This window comes from Neoarius graeffei, chromosome 11 (genome assembly GCF_027579695.1).
Source record: "Neoarius graeffei isolate fNeoGra1 chromosome 11, fNeoGra1.pri, whole genome shotgun sequence".
NCBI classification, from domain to species: domain Eukaryota; kingdom Metazoa; phylum Chordata; class Actinopteri; order Siluriformes; family Ariidae; genus Neoarius; species Neoarius graeffei.
In genome coordinates, this window is record NC_083579.1 from 57644220 (window position 1) to 57662735 (window position 18516).

An 18516-nucleotide genomic window follows, 5' to 3' on the forward strand; every position below is an offset into this window, starting at 1 on the left:
AAAATTAGCTCATGTTTTAAGTCGTTCAAATTGTGTAAAGCTGCTTTGCGACAATGTTTATTGTAAAAAGCGCTATACAAATAACCTTGACTTGACTTGAGATTTATTCGTTTTCGTGCAGCCATGTCAGTGTCCGAGTGAGCTGTGCACGTCCCAAAAAATCCCAACAAAGATCTTTTATTGCCAGTTTAAATGAGAATTCAGTGTCTGTAGTACATTTTACGTAACCAGGATAAACATCAAAGGTGACAACTGGCTTAAGGATGTAAGCTGAAGTACAAAATAGTAGCCATGCCTTTTCTGTAATGTACAATTGTAGCAGTTCCACATGTTCAAGCTTTGGGGAAGTTCAGAGGTAATGAGTAACCCATGCAACCAGCACTGCTGCACTACAGAAAATCCTCTCTTTCCTGGGATAAAAGTAGCAGATATGGAAAGTATTTTCATTTATGGCTTGGCAACTGCTATGGTATCACTGCTTGGGTCATGACTGTGTGGTTCGACATCCCACACTCGATTTATTTAAAAAAAAAAAAAGTATATATTGACTCTTACATGATGATAACAAAAATAAATTGTACATTTATAGTACTTTGAAAGTAAAGTGAAAACTGACGCAAGGCAGGGTATTTAATATGTGGATATAAAATGGCCACATGAATAGTGATGTTTATTCAGAGAAAATGAAATACTCTGTGGATGGCAGTCAGTAGTATTGGTGGATTTTATTATTAAGCAATATGAATGTATTATTACTCACAATAAGGAAATATCAACACACAAACCCTTGGGTCTGTTGCGTGTCTCTCATACCCCTTTTCCACCAAATCAGTTCCAGTGCTGGTTCACAACTCGTTCAACTTGCGAGCCAGCTGAGAACCAGTTTGCTTTTCCATAGCTCGCGGTGCTAAGGGGAGCCACGTCAGTTACGTCGCTGTATACGTCAGTTACGTCGCTACGTTTGCATAAACTTTGGCGCGAATATCGAAGCAAAAACAACGCAGAAGAAGCAGCAGCAGCAATAATAATAATAATAATAATAATGGGCGGCACGGTGGTGTAGTGGTTAGCGCTGTCGCCTCACAGCAAGAAGGTCCTGGGTTCGAGCCCCGTGGCTGGCGAGGGCCTTTCTGTGCGGAGTTTGCATGTTCTCCCCATGTCCGCGTGGGTTTCCTCCGGGTGCTCCGGTTTCCCCCACAGTCCAAAGACATGCAGGTTAGGTTAACTGGTGACTCTAAATTGACCGTAGGTGTGAATGTGAGTGTGAATGGTTGTCTGTGTCTATGTGTCAGCCCTGTGATGACCTGGCGACTTGTCCAGGGTGTACCCCGCCTTTCGCCCGTAGTCAGCTGGGATAGGCTCCAGCTTGCCTGCGACCCTGTAGAACAGGATAAAGCGGCGAGAGATAATGAGATGAGATGAGCTCTTGCATCACACCTGGGTGTGTTACTGCGTAGTAGTCTGTGTGTATAGTGAAATCATGTTAAATGTTAAATGACCGCTTGTAACGTTTGACTGGTAGTGTACCGTCTTTAAAATAGACCAGTGTAGAGATTATAGTAACACGATTGATGTTGGTGTGCATGCTTTTGCCGTGGCCCAGATTCCTGTCCTGTTTGTAGTGTTGAGCTCGCTCGCTCGTTCCCAGTCATCTTCCCCCAACTGCTAATAATAAATTATCTCCACACTACTCATGTAATAGTACTTGCATAATATTCCATTGCCTGTAAGCTATAACTAGTTCAGGGCTTCTGTGTCGAGTTGGGTAGAAGTGCATTAGCCAGCCTGGAACGTTCTATGCCTTTATTAGACAGGAAGTCAAATGCTTTTTCTGGAACAGCAAAGCACCTTGGCCTCTTCCTCCTGTCACTGTTTTGGTTTTTTTCTCTCTCTCTCTCTCTCTCTCCCACCCCCAATGCAACCTAACTTGCTAGCCTTGTGCTTTAGTTTCCCCTCCCCTCTTGCTCGCTCTCGTTGTCCCTACCTATTGCGTTTCTCCCTCATTCTCTGAGGAACAGTGTGGGTTGAAATGGTTGCAGTAAGATTAGTGATTACACTTTTCAACCCTGGACTCATAAACGTTGATTAAATTAGATGATGAAATGACATGATACAGCCGTTTCTCGGACGTCCTCCATCCTAAACGTTTTCACAGCAGAGCAAGCAGAACGGAAAGGTTCCGTTCCAAGCTTATTGCACCAGTCCGGTCCGGTCCAGTCCAGTGCTCCTTCTGGGCTGCAGTTTGGCCTGCCGCAAGGCATTCAGACTGGGCTGTGAGAATTTTAATCTTGATGATCTTTACTGGAGCTGGTCCAGTGAGGGTGGAAAGAATTAAATATCTCACCTCTCGCATGTCCCCTTTTTTATTATTCCCACTACGTTATCGTGCCCATGTTGTTGAGCTTTCATTCAAAAGAAGAACGAGTGCCTGCTTAAACGGAGCAGCTGGAAAGTCGGTTGGTGTCTCTCTCTTTCTCCGTGGTAACTCATAATTCTGGCCCGTTTAGAGCCCGTGGAAAATGGCCGCTTATGTGGCTATGGACAGCTGGTTTTATTGCTCATGCTCAATAACTGGTTCAGAGCCAGGTATAAATAGCAATGGCAGATGGGTGGCTTCTGTTTTAGAACGAGGCTAAACTTAAAGACTAATTTTGCTGCTTTTTTTTTTTTTTGATGGTCACACTGAAGAAGGGTGAAGTGTGAATCAGAGATGGCATGAGCAATATTTTCTGCATAATGGGTTTGGGTGTATTATGGATGGGGGGAAATTAATCAGTTCTTAGATGGAGTTATTGATTAGATGATTGGTGTAGGTATTACAGCGACTGCTGATTATTATTGAAAGATACTGACTTTTTAACATTTCTGATCAAATCCTGTTAAAATTGCATATGAATTATTTAAAATATTTTTCAAATACATAGAGACTTTTTTTTAACTGCCAGATTGAGAACCTCTGCAGCATTACACTAGTTCATATAAGCACAGCTCATAAGCAATCAATTTATTTATATATTATATATATATATATATATAAAAATGAGTGATGCTTGAAAGTTTGTGAACCCTTTAGAATTTTTTCTATATTTCTGCATAAATATGACCTAAAACATCAGATTTTCACACAAGTCCTAACAGTAGATAAAGAGAACCCAGTTAAACAAATGAGACAAAAATATTATACTTGGTCATTTATTTATTGAGGAAAATGATCCAATATTACATATCTGTGAGTGGCAAAAGTATGTGAACCTTTTGCTTCAGTATCTGGTGTGACCCCCTTGTGCAGCAATAACTGCAGCTAAACGTTTCCGGTAACTGTTGATCAGTCCTGTACACCGGCTTGGAGGAATTTTAGCCCATTCCTCCGTACAGAACAGCTTCAACTCTGGGATGTTGGTGGGTTTCCTCACATGAACTGCTCGCTTCAGGTCCTTCCACAACATTTCAAGTGGATTAAGGTCAGGACTTTGACTTGGCCATTCCAAAACATTAACTTTACTCTTCTTTAACCATTCTTTGGTAGAACGACTTGTGTGCTAAGGGTCGTTGTCTTGCTGCATGGCCCACCTTCTCTTGAGATTCAGTTCCTGGACAGATGTCCTGACATTTTCCTTTAGAATTCGCCTGTGTAATTCAGAATTCATCGTTCCATCAATGATGGCAAGCCGTCCTGGCCCAGATGCAGCAAAACAGGCCCAAACCATGATACTACCACCACCATGTTTCACAAATGGGATAAGGTTCTTATGCTGGAATGCAGTGTTTTCCTTTCTCCAAACATAACGCTTCTCATTTAAACCAAAAATTCTATTTTGGTCTCATCTGTCCACAGAACATTTTTCCAATAGCCTTCTGGCTTGTCCACATGATCTTTAGCAAACTGCAGATGAGCAGCAATGTTCTTTTTGGAGAGCAGTGGCTTTCTCCTTGCAACCCTGCCATGCACACCATTGTTGTTCAGTGTTCTCCTGATGGTGGACTCATGAACATCAATGTAAGAGAGGCCTTCAGTTGCTTAGAAGTTACCCTGGGGTCCTTTGTGACCTCACCGACTATAACACGCCTTGCTCTTGGAGTGATGTTTGTTGGTCAACCACTCCTGGGGAGGGTAACATCCATCTATCCATTATCTGTAGCCGCTTATCCTGTTCTACAGGGTCGCAGGCAAGCTGGAGCCTGTCCCAGCTGAATGGTCTTGAATTTCCTCCATTTGTACACAATCTGTCTGACTGTGGATTGGTGGAGTCCAAACTCTTTAGAGATGGTTTTGTAACCTTTTCCAGCCTGATGAGCATCAACATCGCTTTTTCTGAGGTCCTCAGAAATCTCCTTTGTTCGTGCCATGATACACTTCCACAAACACGTGTTGTGAAGATCAGACTTTGATAGATCCCTGTTCTTTAAATAAAACAGGGTGCCCACTCACACCTGATTGTCATCCCATTGATTGAAAACACCTGACTCTAATTTCACCTTCAAATTAACTGCTAATCCTAGAGGTTCACATACTTTTGCCACTCACAGATATGTAATATTGGATCATTTTCCTCAGTAAATAAATGACCAAGTATAATATTTTTGTCTCATTTGTTTAACTGGGTTCTCTTTACTTTTAGGACTTGTGTGAAAATCTGATGTTAGGTCATACTTGTGCAGAAATATAGAAAATTCTAAAGGGTTCACAAACTTTCAAGCACCACTGTGTGTGTGTGTGTGTGTGTGTGTGTGTGTGTGTGTGTGTGTGTGTGTGTGTGAGAGAGAGAGAGAGATAAAAGTGTTTGTTAGAAGTCTGAAATAACTACTTGTGTCCCTTATCACAGGGATTTCCATTTTCTTGCATCAAGTGACGCAAATAGTTTAGGAAGGGTGTTTTGATAGATGATTTAAAAGTAGAACCTCAGATCCTAAAAATTTGACCATTTCCCATTTGTACATACAGTATGTGCTTGTTGAACATCTCGATCCTGATTTTCCCCCTCTCTGCTGTTATAATAACCTCCAGGAAGACTTTCTGGGAAAGCTTTCCACTGGATTTTGGAGCGTGGCTGTGGGGACTTGTGCTCATTCAGCCGCAAGAGCATTAGTTTGATCAGGCACTGATGTCGGATGAGGAGGACTGGGGCTCACTAAGCATTCCAGTTCATCCCAAACCTGTTCGGTGTGGTTTGAGGTCGGGGCTCTGCGCAGGTCACTCAGGTTCTTCCACTCCAACCTTGGTTTTGTGCACAGGTGTATTATCATACTGGAACATGTTTGGGCCTTTTAGTTCCAGTGAAGTGAAATTCTACAGGATTTTAAGAAATTGTAGACAATTGTGCGCTTTCAACTTTGAGACAACAGTTTGGATGAAACCCACGTACGGGTGTGATGGTCAGGGGTCCAAATACTTTGGCGCTATTGTATGTCAGTTACAAGTAAAGTTAGAGCATTTTACCAAGTCTGGTTAAGTGAAAATTGCATTTAATTATTCCAATCAAACCGAAAAGCCGTCACGTTGATTTTTGATTTGCATTAAATTGAATTTAATTGCATGTAATTAAATGCTCAGATGTGACTTGAATTATGTGATAAACTAACTACGAGCATGAACTTCATACCATTTCTGTTTAAATAAGAATATTCTTTTTAATAATAAATAACCTTTATAAGAATTAATTATATTTTTACAAAAAAGACCCTAAATTTCAACTCCTCAATTGCTCTCATCATCTTTATATTATCTCCTGTTAGAATTTTTTTTTTTTTTTTTTTTTTTTTTAAAGATATTTTTTTGGGCTTTTTGCACCTTTATTGGATAGGACAGTGTAGAGACAGGAAATGAGCGGGAGAGAGAGAGAGACGGGAAGGGATCGGGAAATGACCTCGGGCCGGAATCGAACCCGGGTCGCCCGCATTCATGGTATGGCGCCTTAACCACCTGAGCCACGACGCCCCCCCTGTTAGAATTATTTTAACCAGCCTTAATATTATCCTGAGATGACGAGCAAACGCCTGGCCTACCTCAACATTTTGAGTTCACAGTGGGAAAGGGTTGATCACTGAGCGTAAACATCGTCAACATCAGTCTCTCTGTCAACGTCACTAAACATAAGCCTCGTTATTGCTCTTCACATAACCGATTACTTTCTGCTGTTATATCAATGATGCTTTCTTAACATAGCTGTGGCAGCATGCTTGTGAAACAGAAAAACTAGATTTTGGTCAAAAGCTCTGTGTGTGTGTGGGGGGGGTGGTTAAATTCAGTGTACAACCCCGATTCCAAAAAAGTTGGTACAAAGTACAAATTGTAAATAAAAACGGAATGCAATAATTTACAAATCTCAAAAACTGATATTGTATTCACAATAGAACATAGACAACATATCAAATGTCGAAAGTGAGACATTTTGAAATTTCATGCCAAATATTGGCTCATTTGAAATTTCATGACAGCAACACATCTCAAAAAAGTTGGAACAGGGGCAATAAGAGGCTGGAAAAGTTAAAGGTACAAAAAAGGAACAGCTGGAGGACCAAATTGCAACTCATTAGGTCAATTGGCAATAGGTCATTAACATGACTGGGTATAAAAAGAGCATCTTGGAGTGGCAGCGGCTCTCAGAAGTAAAGATGGGAAGAGGATCACCAATCCCCCTAATTCTGCGCCGACAAATAGTGGAGCAATATCAGAAAGGAGTTCGACAGTGTAAAATTGCAGAGAGTTTGAACATATCATCATCTACAGTGCATAATATCATCAAAAGATTCAGAGAATCTGGAAGAATCTCTTTGCGTAAGGGTCAAGGCCGGAAAACCATACTGGGTGCCCGTGATCTTCGGGCCCTTAGACGCCACTGCATCACATACAGGCATGCTTCTGTATTGGAAATCACAAAATGGGCTCAGGAATATTTCCAGAGAACATTATCTGTGAACACAATTCACCGTGCCATCCGCCGTTGCCAGCTAAAACTCTATAGTTCAAAGAAGAAGCCGTATCTAAACATGATCCAGAAGCGCAGACGTCTTCTCTGGGCCAAGGCTCATTTAAAATGGACTGTGTCAAAGTGGAAAACTGTTCTGTGGTCAGACGAATCAAAATTTGAAGTTCTTTATGGAAATCAGGGACGCCGTGTCATTCAGACTAAAGAGGAGAAGGACGACCCAAGTTGTTATCAGTGCTCAGTTCAGAAGCCTGCATCTCTGATGGTATGGGGTTGCATTAGTGCGTGTGGCATGGGCAGCTTACACATCTGGAAAGACACCATCAATGCTGAAAGGTATATCCAGGTTCTCGAGCAACATATGCTCCCATCCAGACGACGTCTCTTTCAGGGAAGACCTTGCATTTTCCAACATGACAATGCCAAACCACATACTGCATCAATTACAGCATCATGGCTGCGTAGAAGAAGGGTCCGGGTACTGAACTGGCCAGCCTGCAGTCCAGATCTTTCACCCATAGAAAACATTTGGCGCATCATAAAATGGAAGATACGACAAAAAAGACCTAAGACAGTTGAGCAACTAGAATCCTACATTAGACAAGAATGGGTTAACACTCCTATCCCTAAACTTGAGCAACTTGTCTCCTCAGTCCCCAGACGTTTACAGACTGTTGTAAAGAGAAAAGGGGATGTCTCACAGTGGTAAACATGGCCTTGTCCCAACTTTTTTGAGATGTGCTGTTGTCATGAAATTTAAAATCACCTAATTTTTATCTTTAAATGAGACATTTTCTCAGTTTAAACATTTGATATGTCATCTATGTTCTATTCTGAATAAAATATGGAATTTTGAAACTTCCACATCATTGCATTCCGTTTTTATTTACAATTTGTACTTTTTCCCAACTTTTTTGGAATCGGGGTTGTAAATTCAATCAGTGTTTTTGAAGAATAAAAGGCGCTCCGACAACACTAAATGCTAAAATCAGTTTGTAGTTGTATTGTGGCTCACCGAATCAAGCCGATTTTATAAACACGCTTGGAGATTCCCACCTTAACGTCGTCAGTACGTCTGTGTCCGTCACCATCTGAGAATAGTTGTAAGAAGTGTCGAGGTGGGTGGAGAGCAGGAGGTCATGGCTTTCTGTGTTCATCAAAGGAAGGGTTAGGACTTCCTCTCAGTACTGCACACACAATGGCCATGTGCCTCCCTGCATGATCTTTGTCGCCCCAAGAGATTTTTGTGTTGAGGAAGAGTGACCCATGAGGGAGAGCGTTCAGTGTCCGTGCTGTGGCATGGCTTCCTCCTGCATGGGGTCTACTTCTATAAATTTGTTAAGAGGAGCAGGTTGAGATGAGGCTTCAAATATAGTTTACATTGTTTGTTTATTTTTAATCTCTTTGCAGTATCTGGGCCATGTGGAGGTGGACGAGTCTCGAGGCATGCATATCTGTGAAGATGCAGTGAAGAGGCTGAAGACGGTACGTGTCCTACTACAGAGCTCTGCTTTCTACTTCCAGTTTCTCGGAAGCCAGGATGCGTCCACTTGTACCATCTGACTCGTCTACATCCAGCTACTCTGATCTTTTCTAGACGGTCTTTTGTTTTTCCTTCCTCTGTCCTCCCACACCTTTCCTTTCCTTTCCTCCCATCAGGCATCTCAGCTTTGTTCAGTTGACCCAAATTTATGCAGCTCCTTGGAGCATAAGGTCACACTGTGCAGCACCTGTATCACCCACACCCCCGGCTGAGCCGTCCACCTCGCTCTGAGATATCCGTCTCTGTCCAGCCCGCCCTCAAATCCTCCTGTAATGTAGCCTTGCAGACACAGACCTGCTTTTCCTGTTTTTCTCCAATCCACAGGAATTATGTAAAGGGGAAGACATGCCATATCTCTCACTGTGCTATCTATTTTCTGTTGACAAGAATTTGAACACCACCACCCGGAGTTTAGAAGCTAGTTACGGGTAGGAAGGAAAGAAAATATTGATTCTTGTCTGGTTAGGGTCATAGCTTGCACTTTTTTTTTTTTTCCCCTTCCACTCCTTTTCTTGCATGTTCCAGGAAGGTGAGCAGTGAAGAGCCGAATCTCCCCTTTCCCTTTTTTTTTTTTTTTTTTGGGGGGGGACCCTTCATTTTAATGGTGTTAGTCCTGCAGGCTGTATGATGAAGGCTGCCTGTCTTTTACTGGTTAATGGACAATGTTGCTTCAGGCCCAGCTCTGTTTTCTCTCTGTCTCTCTCTCGATGTTTATTAGCATGGATGTTACAAAGCAGCAAGATGACCTTTAAATCTCCATATTTTGTTAACTGGCAGCAGTTGGGTAATTTGTGTAATTTAATCAAAGAAAATCTTGTTGATACTTTTGACAGTGGAGGAAGAAATACAGCCTGCCTCTCTCTCGCTCTCTTTCTCTCACACACCCCCTCACGCCTTTTTGACCAACAGGGATCGGGTCTTGTTTAGGATTCTTTAAACCTTGGTGCCAACTAGTGAACCAGCCCACGTTTTGACCAGATTTGAGCAGAACCATTGTAATCAAGGATGCATCGTGAATGGAAGGCGCGACACATACCCCTTTTCCACCAAATCAGTTCCAGGCCTGGTTCGGGGCCAGGCCTGGTTCGGGGCCAGGCCTGGTTCGGGGCCAGGGCTGGTTCGGGGCCAGTGGTGGTGCTGGTTCACAACTCGTTCAACTTGCGAGCCAGCTGAGAACCAGTTTGCTTTCCATAGCTCGTGGTGCTAAGGGGAGCCACGTCATTACGTCGCTGTATACGTCAGTTACGTCGCTACGTTTGCATAAACCTTGGCGCGAATATCGAAGCAAAAACAACACGGAAGCAGCAGCAGCAACAACAATAATAATAATGGATGACTTCGCGTTTGTACAGCTGCTGCTTCTCGTTGCTTAAAAATGGCGATCTTCCGCGGTCTTGTTATTGTTGGTCTTAACAACTCCGCCCCCTCCGCTGACGTAAGCGGTTCTTTCCTCTGGCCCAGCAGAGAGTTGGTGCTAGCCTGGAACCGTTTTTTCTGACCCCAGAGCCAGTTCTTTGTCAGTGGAAACAGAAAACCCGGTTCCAAACTAAGCACTGGCCCCGAACCAGCCCTGGAACTGCTTTGGTGGAAAAGGAGCAACAATGAATAACGGAAGTAAACAGTAGTAGCAAGATGGTGGTGCGCATTGATTGATTGATTTGATTGATTACCTGCAAACTTTTGTCCTGTTCTTGCAGAAATTTGTTTTTGGTCCTTTTTTTTTTTTTTTTCCTTCTTTCCTGAAGATGTATCCTTTTCTGTTGTGTTCTTCATTACTGCTCTCTGCTTCCTCTCCAAACTAATGATGCGCCCACTGATGTCACGGTTCATGCCAGGAAAAACCAGCTATATTTTGGTTCCAGCTGGAAACCAACTTTTCAGGTTCCAAGCCAATTTGTTTTGAATCGAAATGCTCTGAAAATTTGGTGCGCAAATCAGAACGGAACCTGTTCCCTGTTGGTCAGAAAGGGTTGTGTTGCCGTGTCTTTCTGTAAGCCTGCAGTCTTAAAGCCACAGATGACGTCAGCCGTCTTTACTTAAACTCACGTTCTGGCTGGGGAACTTCCCGAGAGCCTCTGTCACACATTTTATTGATTTTATGAATCTTTTGTTACTTTTTTTTCGTCTTTTGTTGTAAAAGACCTCATTTGTCAAATATACCACAATGGAGTACTCCAAAACTGCTTCGGTTATTTGGTTTGTTCGTATTGCACAATAAATCTCAGCTGGGTTTAGCTGCACGAGAACTAAACATTTAAGGGCATGGTGCACGTATTGTCCCTTAACATATTGTTTCTTAAAAAGAATTCTTTCTGTTTAGTTAGACACCTATAAGTAGGAATGCAATCTGCCTTTGCTCTGTAATGTGGCCTTTATAGCTGTTCCACTAACCTAAAACTAAGGCCGAGCGAGGAGAAGGAATGTCTGACCCCTGTGCACTGTAATGAGATTTTCCTCTTGCTGGAGCGGAGTTGCTTGGTTCCTGGAAACCCATCAATCCATACATAGAATTGTGTTTATTGATGTCATCCTGCTTCTTTAGACCTCTCTTCACATGCCCGATCGACCTTGCTCAAGTACGTTGCTTATGAGCTGCTGTAAGCAGAATGAAGTGTATGGAAGGGCTTACCTTTTCAGATAAAGATCTGACCGTCACAGGTGGGGGTGTGGGAAGGCGGTTGTGAGTGTTGGATCGAATGTTTGTGTCTTGTGATTGGAGGATTTGTGCCAAATCTAGTGGGAGGAATGAAACTGGGGCTATTTATAGCTGTACACTGGTGCTTGAAAGTTTGTGAACCCTTTCGATTTTTCTATATTTCTTCTGCATAACTATGACCTAAAACATCAGAGTTTCACACAAGTCCGAAAAGTAGATAAAGAGAACCCAGTTAAACAAATGAGACAAAAATATTATACTTGGTCATTTATTTACTGAGGAACACGATCCAATATTACATATCTGTGAGTGGCAAAAGTATGTGAACCTTTGCTTTCAGTATCTGGTGTGACCCCCTTGTGCAGCAATAACTGCAACTAAATGTTTCCAGTAACTGTTGATCAGTCCTGCACACCGGCTTGGAGGAATTTTAGCCCGTTCCTCCGTACAGAACAGCTTCAACTTAGCCTGGGAAATCCCATGCTGCTTTGCACAATCGTTCCGATCTGAAAAGACAGCATGGAAACTATGGTCTAAAGGCTCACCTGAGTTAGGGAGCCAATCAGAGAGTGGGGAGGGGTGGAAAGATGATGACGCATACTACTCGACAAACGGAAGCTTGTAGTTTATTTGGGACTGTTTACGGATCACATTTAACATGGCGGCGACCGATACGAACCAAACTTTCGATCAAGCTTTAGACACTGTTCTGAGTAGTTTAGAGCGAAAGTTTGTTTTAAAAAAAGAACAGTTTTGTTTTGCTTTCTCTTTCCTTCTCTTCTTCGCCTCTTTGTCTTCTTCGTCGCTCTAACTACGTCACCAGGTACAACTCCCATGATTGGCCATGGGCTACGTATACGCCAAATGATAGACATTCGCAACGTCCAATAAACGGCCGTTGACAATCGTAAACCACACCTCCCCTACGAGAAATTCAATAGGTGGATTCCAGACCATATTTCACTTGTGATATGGTCTGGTGTTAACCAGACTAGCTTCAACTCTGGGATGTTTTCCTTTAGAATTCGCTGGTATAATTCAGAATTGATTGTTCCATCAATGATGGCAAGCCGTCCTGGTCCAGATGCAGCAAAACAGGCCCAAACCATGATACTACCACCACCATGTTTCACAGATGGGATAAGGTTCTTATGCTGGAATGCAGTGTTTTCCTTTCTCCAAACATAACGCTTCTCATTTAAACCAAAAAGTTCTATTTTGTTCTCATCTGTCCACAAAACATTTTTCCAATAGCCTTCTGGCTTGTCCACATGATCTTTAGCAAACTGCAGACAAGCAGCAATGTTCTTTTTGGAGAGCAGTGGCTTTCTCCTTGCAACCCTGCCATGCACACCATTGTTCAGTGTTCTCCTGATGGTGGACTCATGAACGTTAACCAATGTAAGAGAGGCCTTCAGTTGCTTAGAAGTTATCCTGGGGTCCTTTGTGACCTTGCTGACTATTACACACCTTGCTCTTGGAGTGATCTTTGTTGGTCGACCGCTCCTGGGGAGGGTAACAATGGTCTTGAATTTCCTCCATTTGTACACAATCTGTCTGACTGTGGATTGGTGGAGTCCAAACTCTTTAGAGATGGTTTTGTAACCTTTTACAGCCTGATGAGCATCAACAACGCTTTTTCTGAGGTCCTCAGAAATCTCCTTTGTTCGTGCCATGATACACTTCCACAAACATGTGTTGTGAAGATCAGACTTTGATAGATCCCTGTTCTTTAAATAAAACAGGGTGCCCACTCACACCTGATTGTCATCCCATTGATTGAAAACACCTAACTCTAATTTCACCTTCAAATTAACTGATAATCCTAGAGGTTCACATACTTTTGCCATTCACAGATATGTAATATTGGATCATTTTCCTCAATATATAAATGACCAAGTATAATATTCTTGTCTCATTTGTTTAACTGGGTTCTCTTTATCTACTTTTAGGACTTGTGTGAAAATCTGATGATGTTTTACGTCATATTTATGCAGAAACATTAGAAAATTCTAAAGGGTTCACAAACTTTCAAGCACCACTGTAGATGTGTGGGTGGTTTTTGTTTCTTTTTCTTTTCCCCTTCTCTGTAATGTGACTAGGATGTATGAATGCATACAGGATGTGATGCAGAACAAGTTTCACATACACTAGATTGGGTCAGAATTTACCAGAGATTCAAACACCGCAGTTTTTTTATATCACCTGTATCTTCTCTCCACTTCTTGGCATCTACTGACCATTCATAAATGATAACCTTCCACGATGTACCTTTTTTTTTTTTAATTTAGGAAAAAAAAGTCCTCCTTTGTACAAATGTCCATTAGCATTTCTAAATCCCTCCAGTTTCCAAATTTCATTATTATTTTTGATTGATTCCGAACAGTAAAGAAGATATAAAAACAAAAATTAAAAAAATGCAATAATCAAAACCTCGTCATAAACAAACAGAATAGCGTAGCCACAAGGCAGTAACATAATAATGTTCGGAAAGGATTAGGAAGAAGTAAATAACTTATCAAATCCTAACCCTCTATACCACCGCTAATCAAATGTCACTTTCTGCCATAATAAACTATATATACAAAAGAAAACAAAAGCAACAAACAAAAAAGAAAACATACCAACATGGTATAATATCGACCAAATCAAATCATGTATACAGATACTTTTGTTATGCATATTATACACACACACACACACACACACACACACACACTTTCCTTCCGGGGTGGCTCTCAACCCCCCACCCCCCACTTCATTGTGCTGTTTTTAAATCCGCCACCTCAAGACTTCGGTACGGAAGCCGCGAGAGGCCCTTCGTATAATCTTTTTTTTTTTTTTTTATTCACCTTGTTATCCCGAGATAACGACATAATTAATTCAGGATCTCGAGAAAACAACACAACTAATTCGAGATCTCGAGAAAACAAAACAATTATTCCGTGATCTCGAGAAAACAAAACAACTATTTCATGATCTCGAGAAAACAGCTGAGATTTCTAGCAGAGCTGCGCCCCCTGTGGGTCAGACAACGAAGACTTAGAAATTGGCGGACATGTAACAGAGCAGAAATGGCTTTTTACGATGCCTTGAGAGAGAGGGGGGCCATTCTTCTGCGAAGGTGCCGCGGACTAATTTTGAAATTATCCCTTATTAAAAGACTTTATACAATCAATCTCTCCATGTCAACCCCTGATCCAAATATTGCCTTATTAGGTGATCGATTATTCCAGACATTCTAATGACCAAAGTTGCGTCTATACAGAATGAGAAATAGCCCCAAAGTCAGCATATCACAAGTCTCTTGGCGCACCTGAATGAACCATTTCTCAGCTGTTTACTCGAGATCATGAAATAATTGTTTTGTTTTCTCGAGATCACGGAATAATTGTTTTGTTTTCTCGAGATCACGGAATAATTGTTTTGTTTTCTCGAGATCTCGAAATAACGGTTTTGTTTTCTCGAGATCCTGAATTAATTATTTCATGATCTCGAGAAAACAGCTGAGATTTCTAGCAGAGCTGCGCCCCCTGTGGGTCAGACAACGAAGACTTAGAAATTGGCGGACATGTAACAGAGCAGAAATGGCTTTTTACGATGCCTTGAGAGAGAGGCGGGCCAGTCTTCTGCGGAGGTGCCGCGGACTAATTTTGAAATTATCCCTTATTAAAAGACTTAATGCAATCAATCTCTCCATGTGTCAACCCCTGATCAAAATATTGCCTTATTAGGTGATCGATTATTCCAGACATTCTAATGACCAAAGTTGCGTCTATACAGAATGAGAAATAGCCCCAAAGTCAGCATATCACAAGTCTCTTGGTGCACCTGAATGAACCATTTCTCAGCTGTTTACTCGAGATCATGAAATAATTTTGTTTTCTTGAGATCACGGAATAATTTTGTTTTCTCGAGATCTCGAAATAACGGTTTTGTTTTCTCGAGATCCTGAATTAATTATGTCGTTATCTCGGGATAACAAGGTGAATAAAAAAAAAAAAAAGGATTATATGAAGGGCCTCTCTCGGCTTCGGTGTGTTGCAGGATGAATGCTCATTGATGTCCTCTTTCACATATTGGCATCTGTTTGAGCCCACTCAAGAATTTTGCCATCCCTGAAATTCTTGTCCTTGCCAGTCTTCCTGGGATTTCACCTCTTCATTCGCACGATTAGTCACCATCAAAGAAAATAGCATGTGTGAACAGAGCTGAGCATGAGTGAGACTGACAGCGTGAGTAAGTTTGTAAGCATTCTTTGCCCTCTGACTCAACTTTAAGAAAGGAGACGGAGAGATTCAGTGACATCACAGGCATGCGGTCTGCCAGCTGACGCGTCCTGCCCTGTCCTGCTGATAGTCATTGCACTTCCTACCCCAGGCTGTATCGTTATTTCCTACACTGGAAAGATTGCCAGAACCCAACTGGAGCCAGAATTTAAAAAAAAAAAAAAAAAGCTTCATTTTCAGTAGAACTGGAAGTTCTCTGTTCAGTGGAAATGTATTTTTGTCGAACAGACCTCATGGTGCGAGTGTGGTTCTACACATCCCTCAGATTAATATTAGTCATCCTTCCTCTCTTCTGTTTTCTCCTCGTCTTTATGTATTCTGTCCTACCTTTCACACGCTTCCTCCCTCTGACTCAGCAGTCGGCTTTTCAGAGGCATTTCCATGGCTGTTATTAGCATTCATAGTCCTGTCCCCTTTTTTTTTTTTTAAACCCCTTGCATATGTGTTGTGATGAATATAATGTAAACGTCTTTATATTTTTTAGCAGGTTATGTTCACAATGACCCACAAAGAACCCTTTTTTTAATGTCTGCTCAGTCTCTAACATCCCTCATGCCCTTAACCCAATGACGATGAGCTTTTCTCCTGTAGTTGAGTGCGGGACTTGACTCCCTGCATGACTCACACACTCACTCTGCGTGTATGGCTAATGGTTCTTTAACCCTCTCTCCATTAGACATACCATGCTCTTAACCACAGGCCCAATGTCAGCTTTTACCAGGTTTGGTGATACCAATTGACATTACGGCCAGTGCGTTGGTTAAAGGCATGTGAGCTCACAAACACGGAGTGTGTAGTCCAGTAATCATTCAGCAGCTTTATGCTATAAAATGAAAAACAGTAGATATTCCAGCATCCTTGGTCTCTTTTCCATTCGGTTTGCTAGCACTGAGACTGAACTGTCGGATTTTTCCTAAAATGGTTCTCCTGCAGTTTGGTCAGTCATGTGATCGCTTTTGCCTTCGATGTCTCAGAGTAGAACCGCAGGGTCGGTGGACATCAAGGCACTTCGGGATTAAGGGTGGGAATATCTAGACACCTCCAAATTCAATATTGATTCACTGTGACATGTGACTTAAGAAAAATTCTTGATGCATCTCAGATTGATCAGATTATACTAGATACATTTTTTCCCCCCTCCATAAAGGAAAATACTGGGTGTAATTTCCTCTGTATCGAGGATTTACTGGAATACTATTGGAATTTCATTATATGCATCAGGTGTAACATATAACTTCAGAATAATGAATTTCATTTTATTTTTAGGCACACTGTTCTGAGAAACTAGCAGAGCACTCTTTGTGCACAATCTCTTTTAGATAGACAAATTATGCCTCGGTCACAACCGGGCGTACGTGCTCCTACGGCCGGTCTACGTGCAAGAAACGCACGGAGGGCACGTGTGAAACGCACGGAGGGCACGCGTGTGACGTGCTGATTTTCGAGCCGTAGACCGGCCGCAGAGGTTCTTTGTCATGTCAAACAAACTCTACGGGCGCTTACGTTTTTTTCAGGTTGCAAGACAAACTTACGGCCAACGTGCGTCTTTCTCCACGAACAAAAAAACGCAGCGATTTGGGAAACGCCAAAAATCACACGGCCAAAAAATCGTACGTCCGGTTGTGACCTAGGCTTTAACGAAACCGTGAAGCATGAATGAACACCTGTTACAAATTCATGAGCTCTGTTGTCTTTTCATGGCCTCCCCAGGATTCAAGATGAAATTGTGATGCATTCAAGAATCCACTGTTTTTTTTTTTGGTTTGTTTTTCCCCGTCCATCCCTGTTGGTGGTAGTTTTCACTGTTCAGTCACTAATGTGGTGATAACAGTATTAACAATGCTAATCTCCAGGTGGTCTCTTCAACAGAATCAACTACTTGTAAAGAACAACACTGAGGCTACATCCACACGACAACGGCAACGAGATTTTTTTTTTTTTAAATATCGCGTCCACATGGGCAACGGATGAGTTAAATTTCAGGTCCATATGGCAACGTAACGCTTGCTGAAAACAATGCAATACACATGCCACACCTCTAGGTGCGCTGTAAGACGGTCCCATCGGAGACACCAGAACAATAGAAGTAGAGGCATGCGCATAACTGCGCATGCGCACAGTGACTATCCCTGTCACTGTTACACGCACACACTCTCACTCCCTATCCTATGGATATAGTCCCTTTAAATCACGTGCTCGTTTTTTGAATGGAGACGCGGAAAGAGGAATGAACGGGGGTAGATGGAAGCCGGTACGCCAACATTCTGATATCCTCCAGAATTCTTTAATGGTCTGGAATAAATTGAATGCTACACGTTGATGGATTACTTTGTTGTTCTACGCCCTTTTTGAGGAATGTATTGTCGGACTTAAACCAACATCTGAAGAGGTGAGATCGCTCCTTTTTTTCCCTATTTTTGCTGGCGGGATTGACTCAGCCCTCAGGGCTATTCTCTCTCTCTCTCTCTCTCTCTCTCTCTCACTTTGCACCATTACACAATAAATATTCACAGTGAAAATATTTTGTAAGTGCGTTTCATAAACCAAGTTATAGGATTTGTTGACAACTCGCATCGAGTTCGTTACACTTCTACCCGGCGTGAAGCACTCACAGTCATGTGGTTGTGACGTCATCGTAAACAAATCCATTCTACTCATCCAGACGACTTCGCAACGGCTCCATTGCCAGATTTTTCCACTCTGGAACCCGTTCTCAAAAGATTTCGTTTTGGGGCACCCAAAACGCCGGTGCCGTGTGGACGCCAGGCCGAAACGATAAACAATTTTATCAGATTCACCTGAATCCGTTGCCGTGTGGACAGGGCCTGAATGATGTAGGTGTTGTGATTGTGGCCTTGCTCACTAGTTAGAGGTTTGTGATGGTCACTTTACTCCCTCGCTTTCTTTCAGCTGCTCTTCTTAACCGTCCAGATTCTCCCCATTCCTCGATCTCCTTATATGCACAGTCTTGTGTTACCTGGACACACAGGGCTTTCTGTAACACTGTCCTGCCTTGTCCTTCCCATCCCCCAACCTCCCTTTACCAAATCTTCAATTACAGGACAGAAAGTTCTTCAAGGGCTTCTTTACCAAAGTAAGTTC

General features: G+C 42.2%; 1 protein-coding gene across 4 annotated transcripts in view; it reads left to right on the plus strand.

The window, feature by feature from the left end:
* numb (NUMB endocytic adaptor protein) overlaps nt 1-18516 on the plus strand; it is a 118940-nt gene that overhangs the window by 79422 nt on the left and 21002 nt on the right. For 2 of the 4 annotated variants that reach the window (XM_060934339.1, XM_060934341.1), the window contains exons 3-4: nt 8337-8411; nt 18476-18508. In XM_060934339.1, the coding sequence (XP_060790322.1) occupies nt 8337-8411; nt 18476-18508 (108 nt within the window). The remainder of the gene's footprint in view (nt 1-8336; nt 8412-18475; nt 18509-18516) is intronic. The other 2 variants (XM_060934340.1, XM_060934343.1) reach the window with 1 other exon arrangement.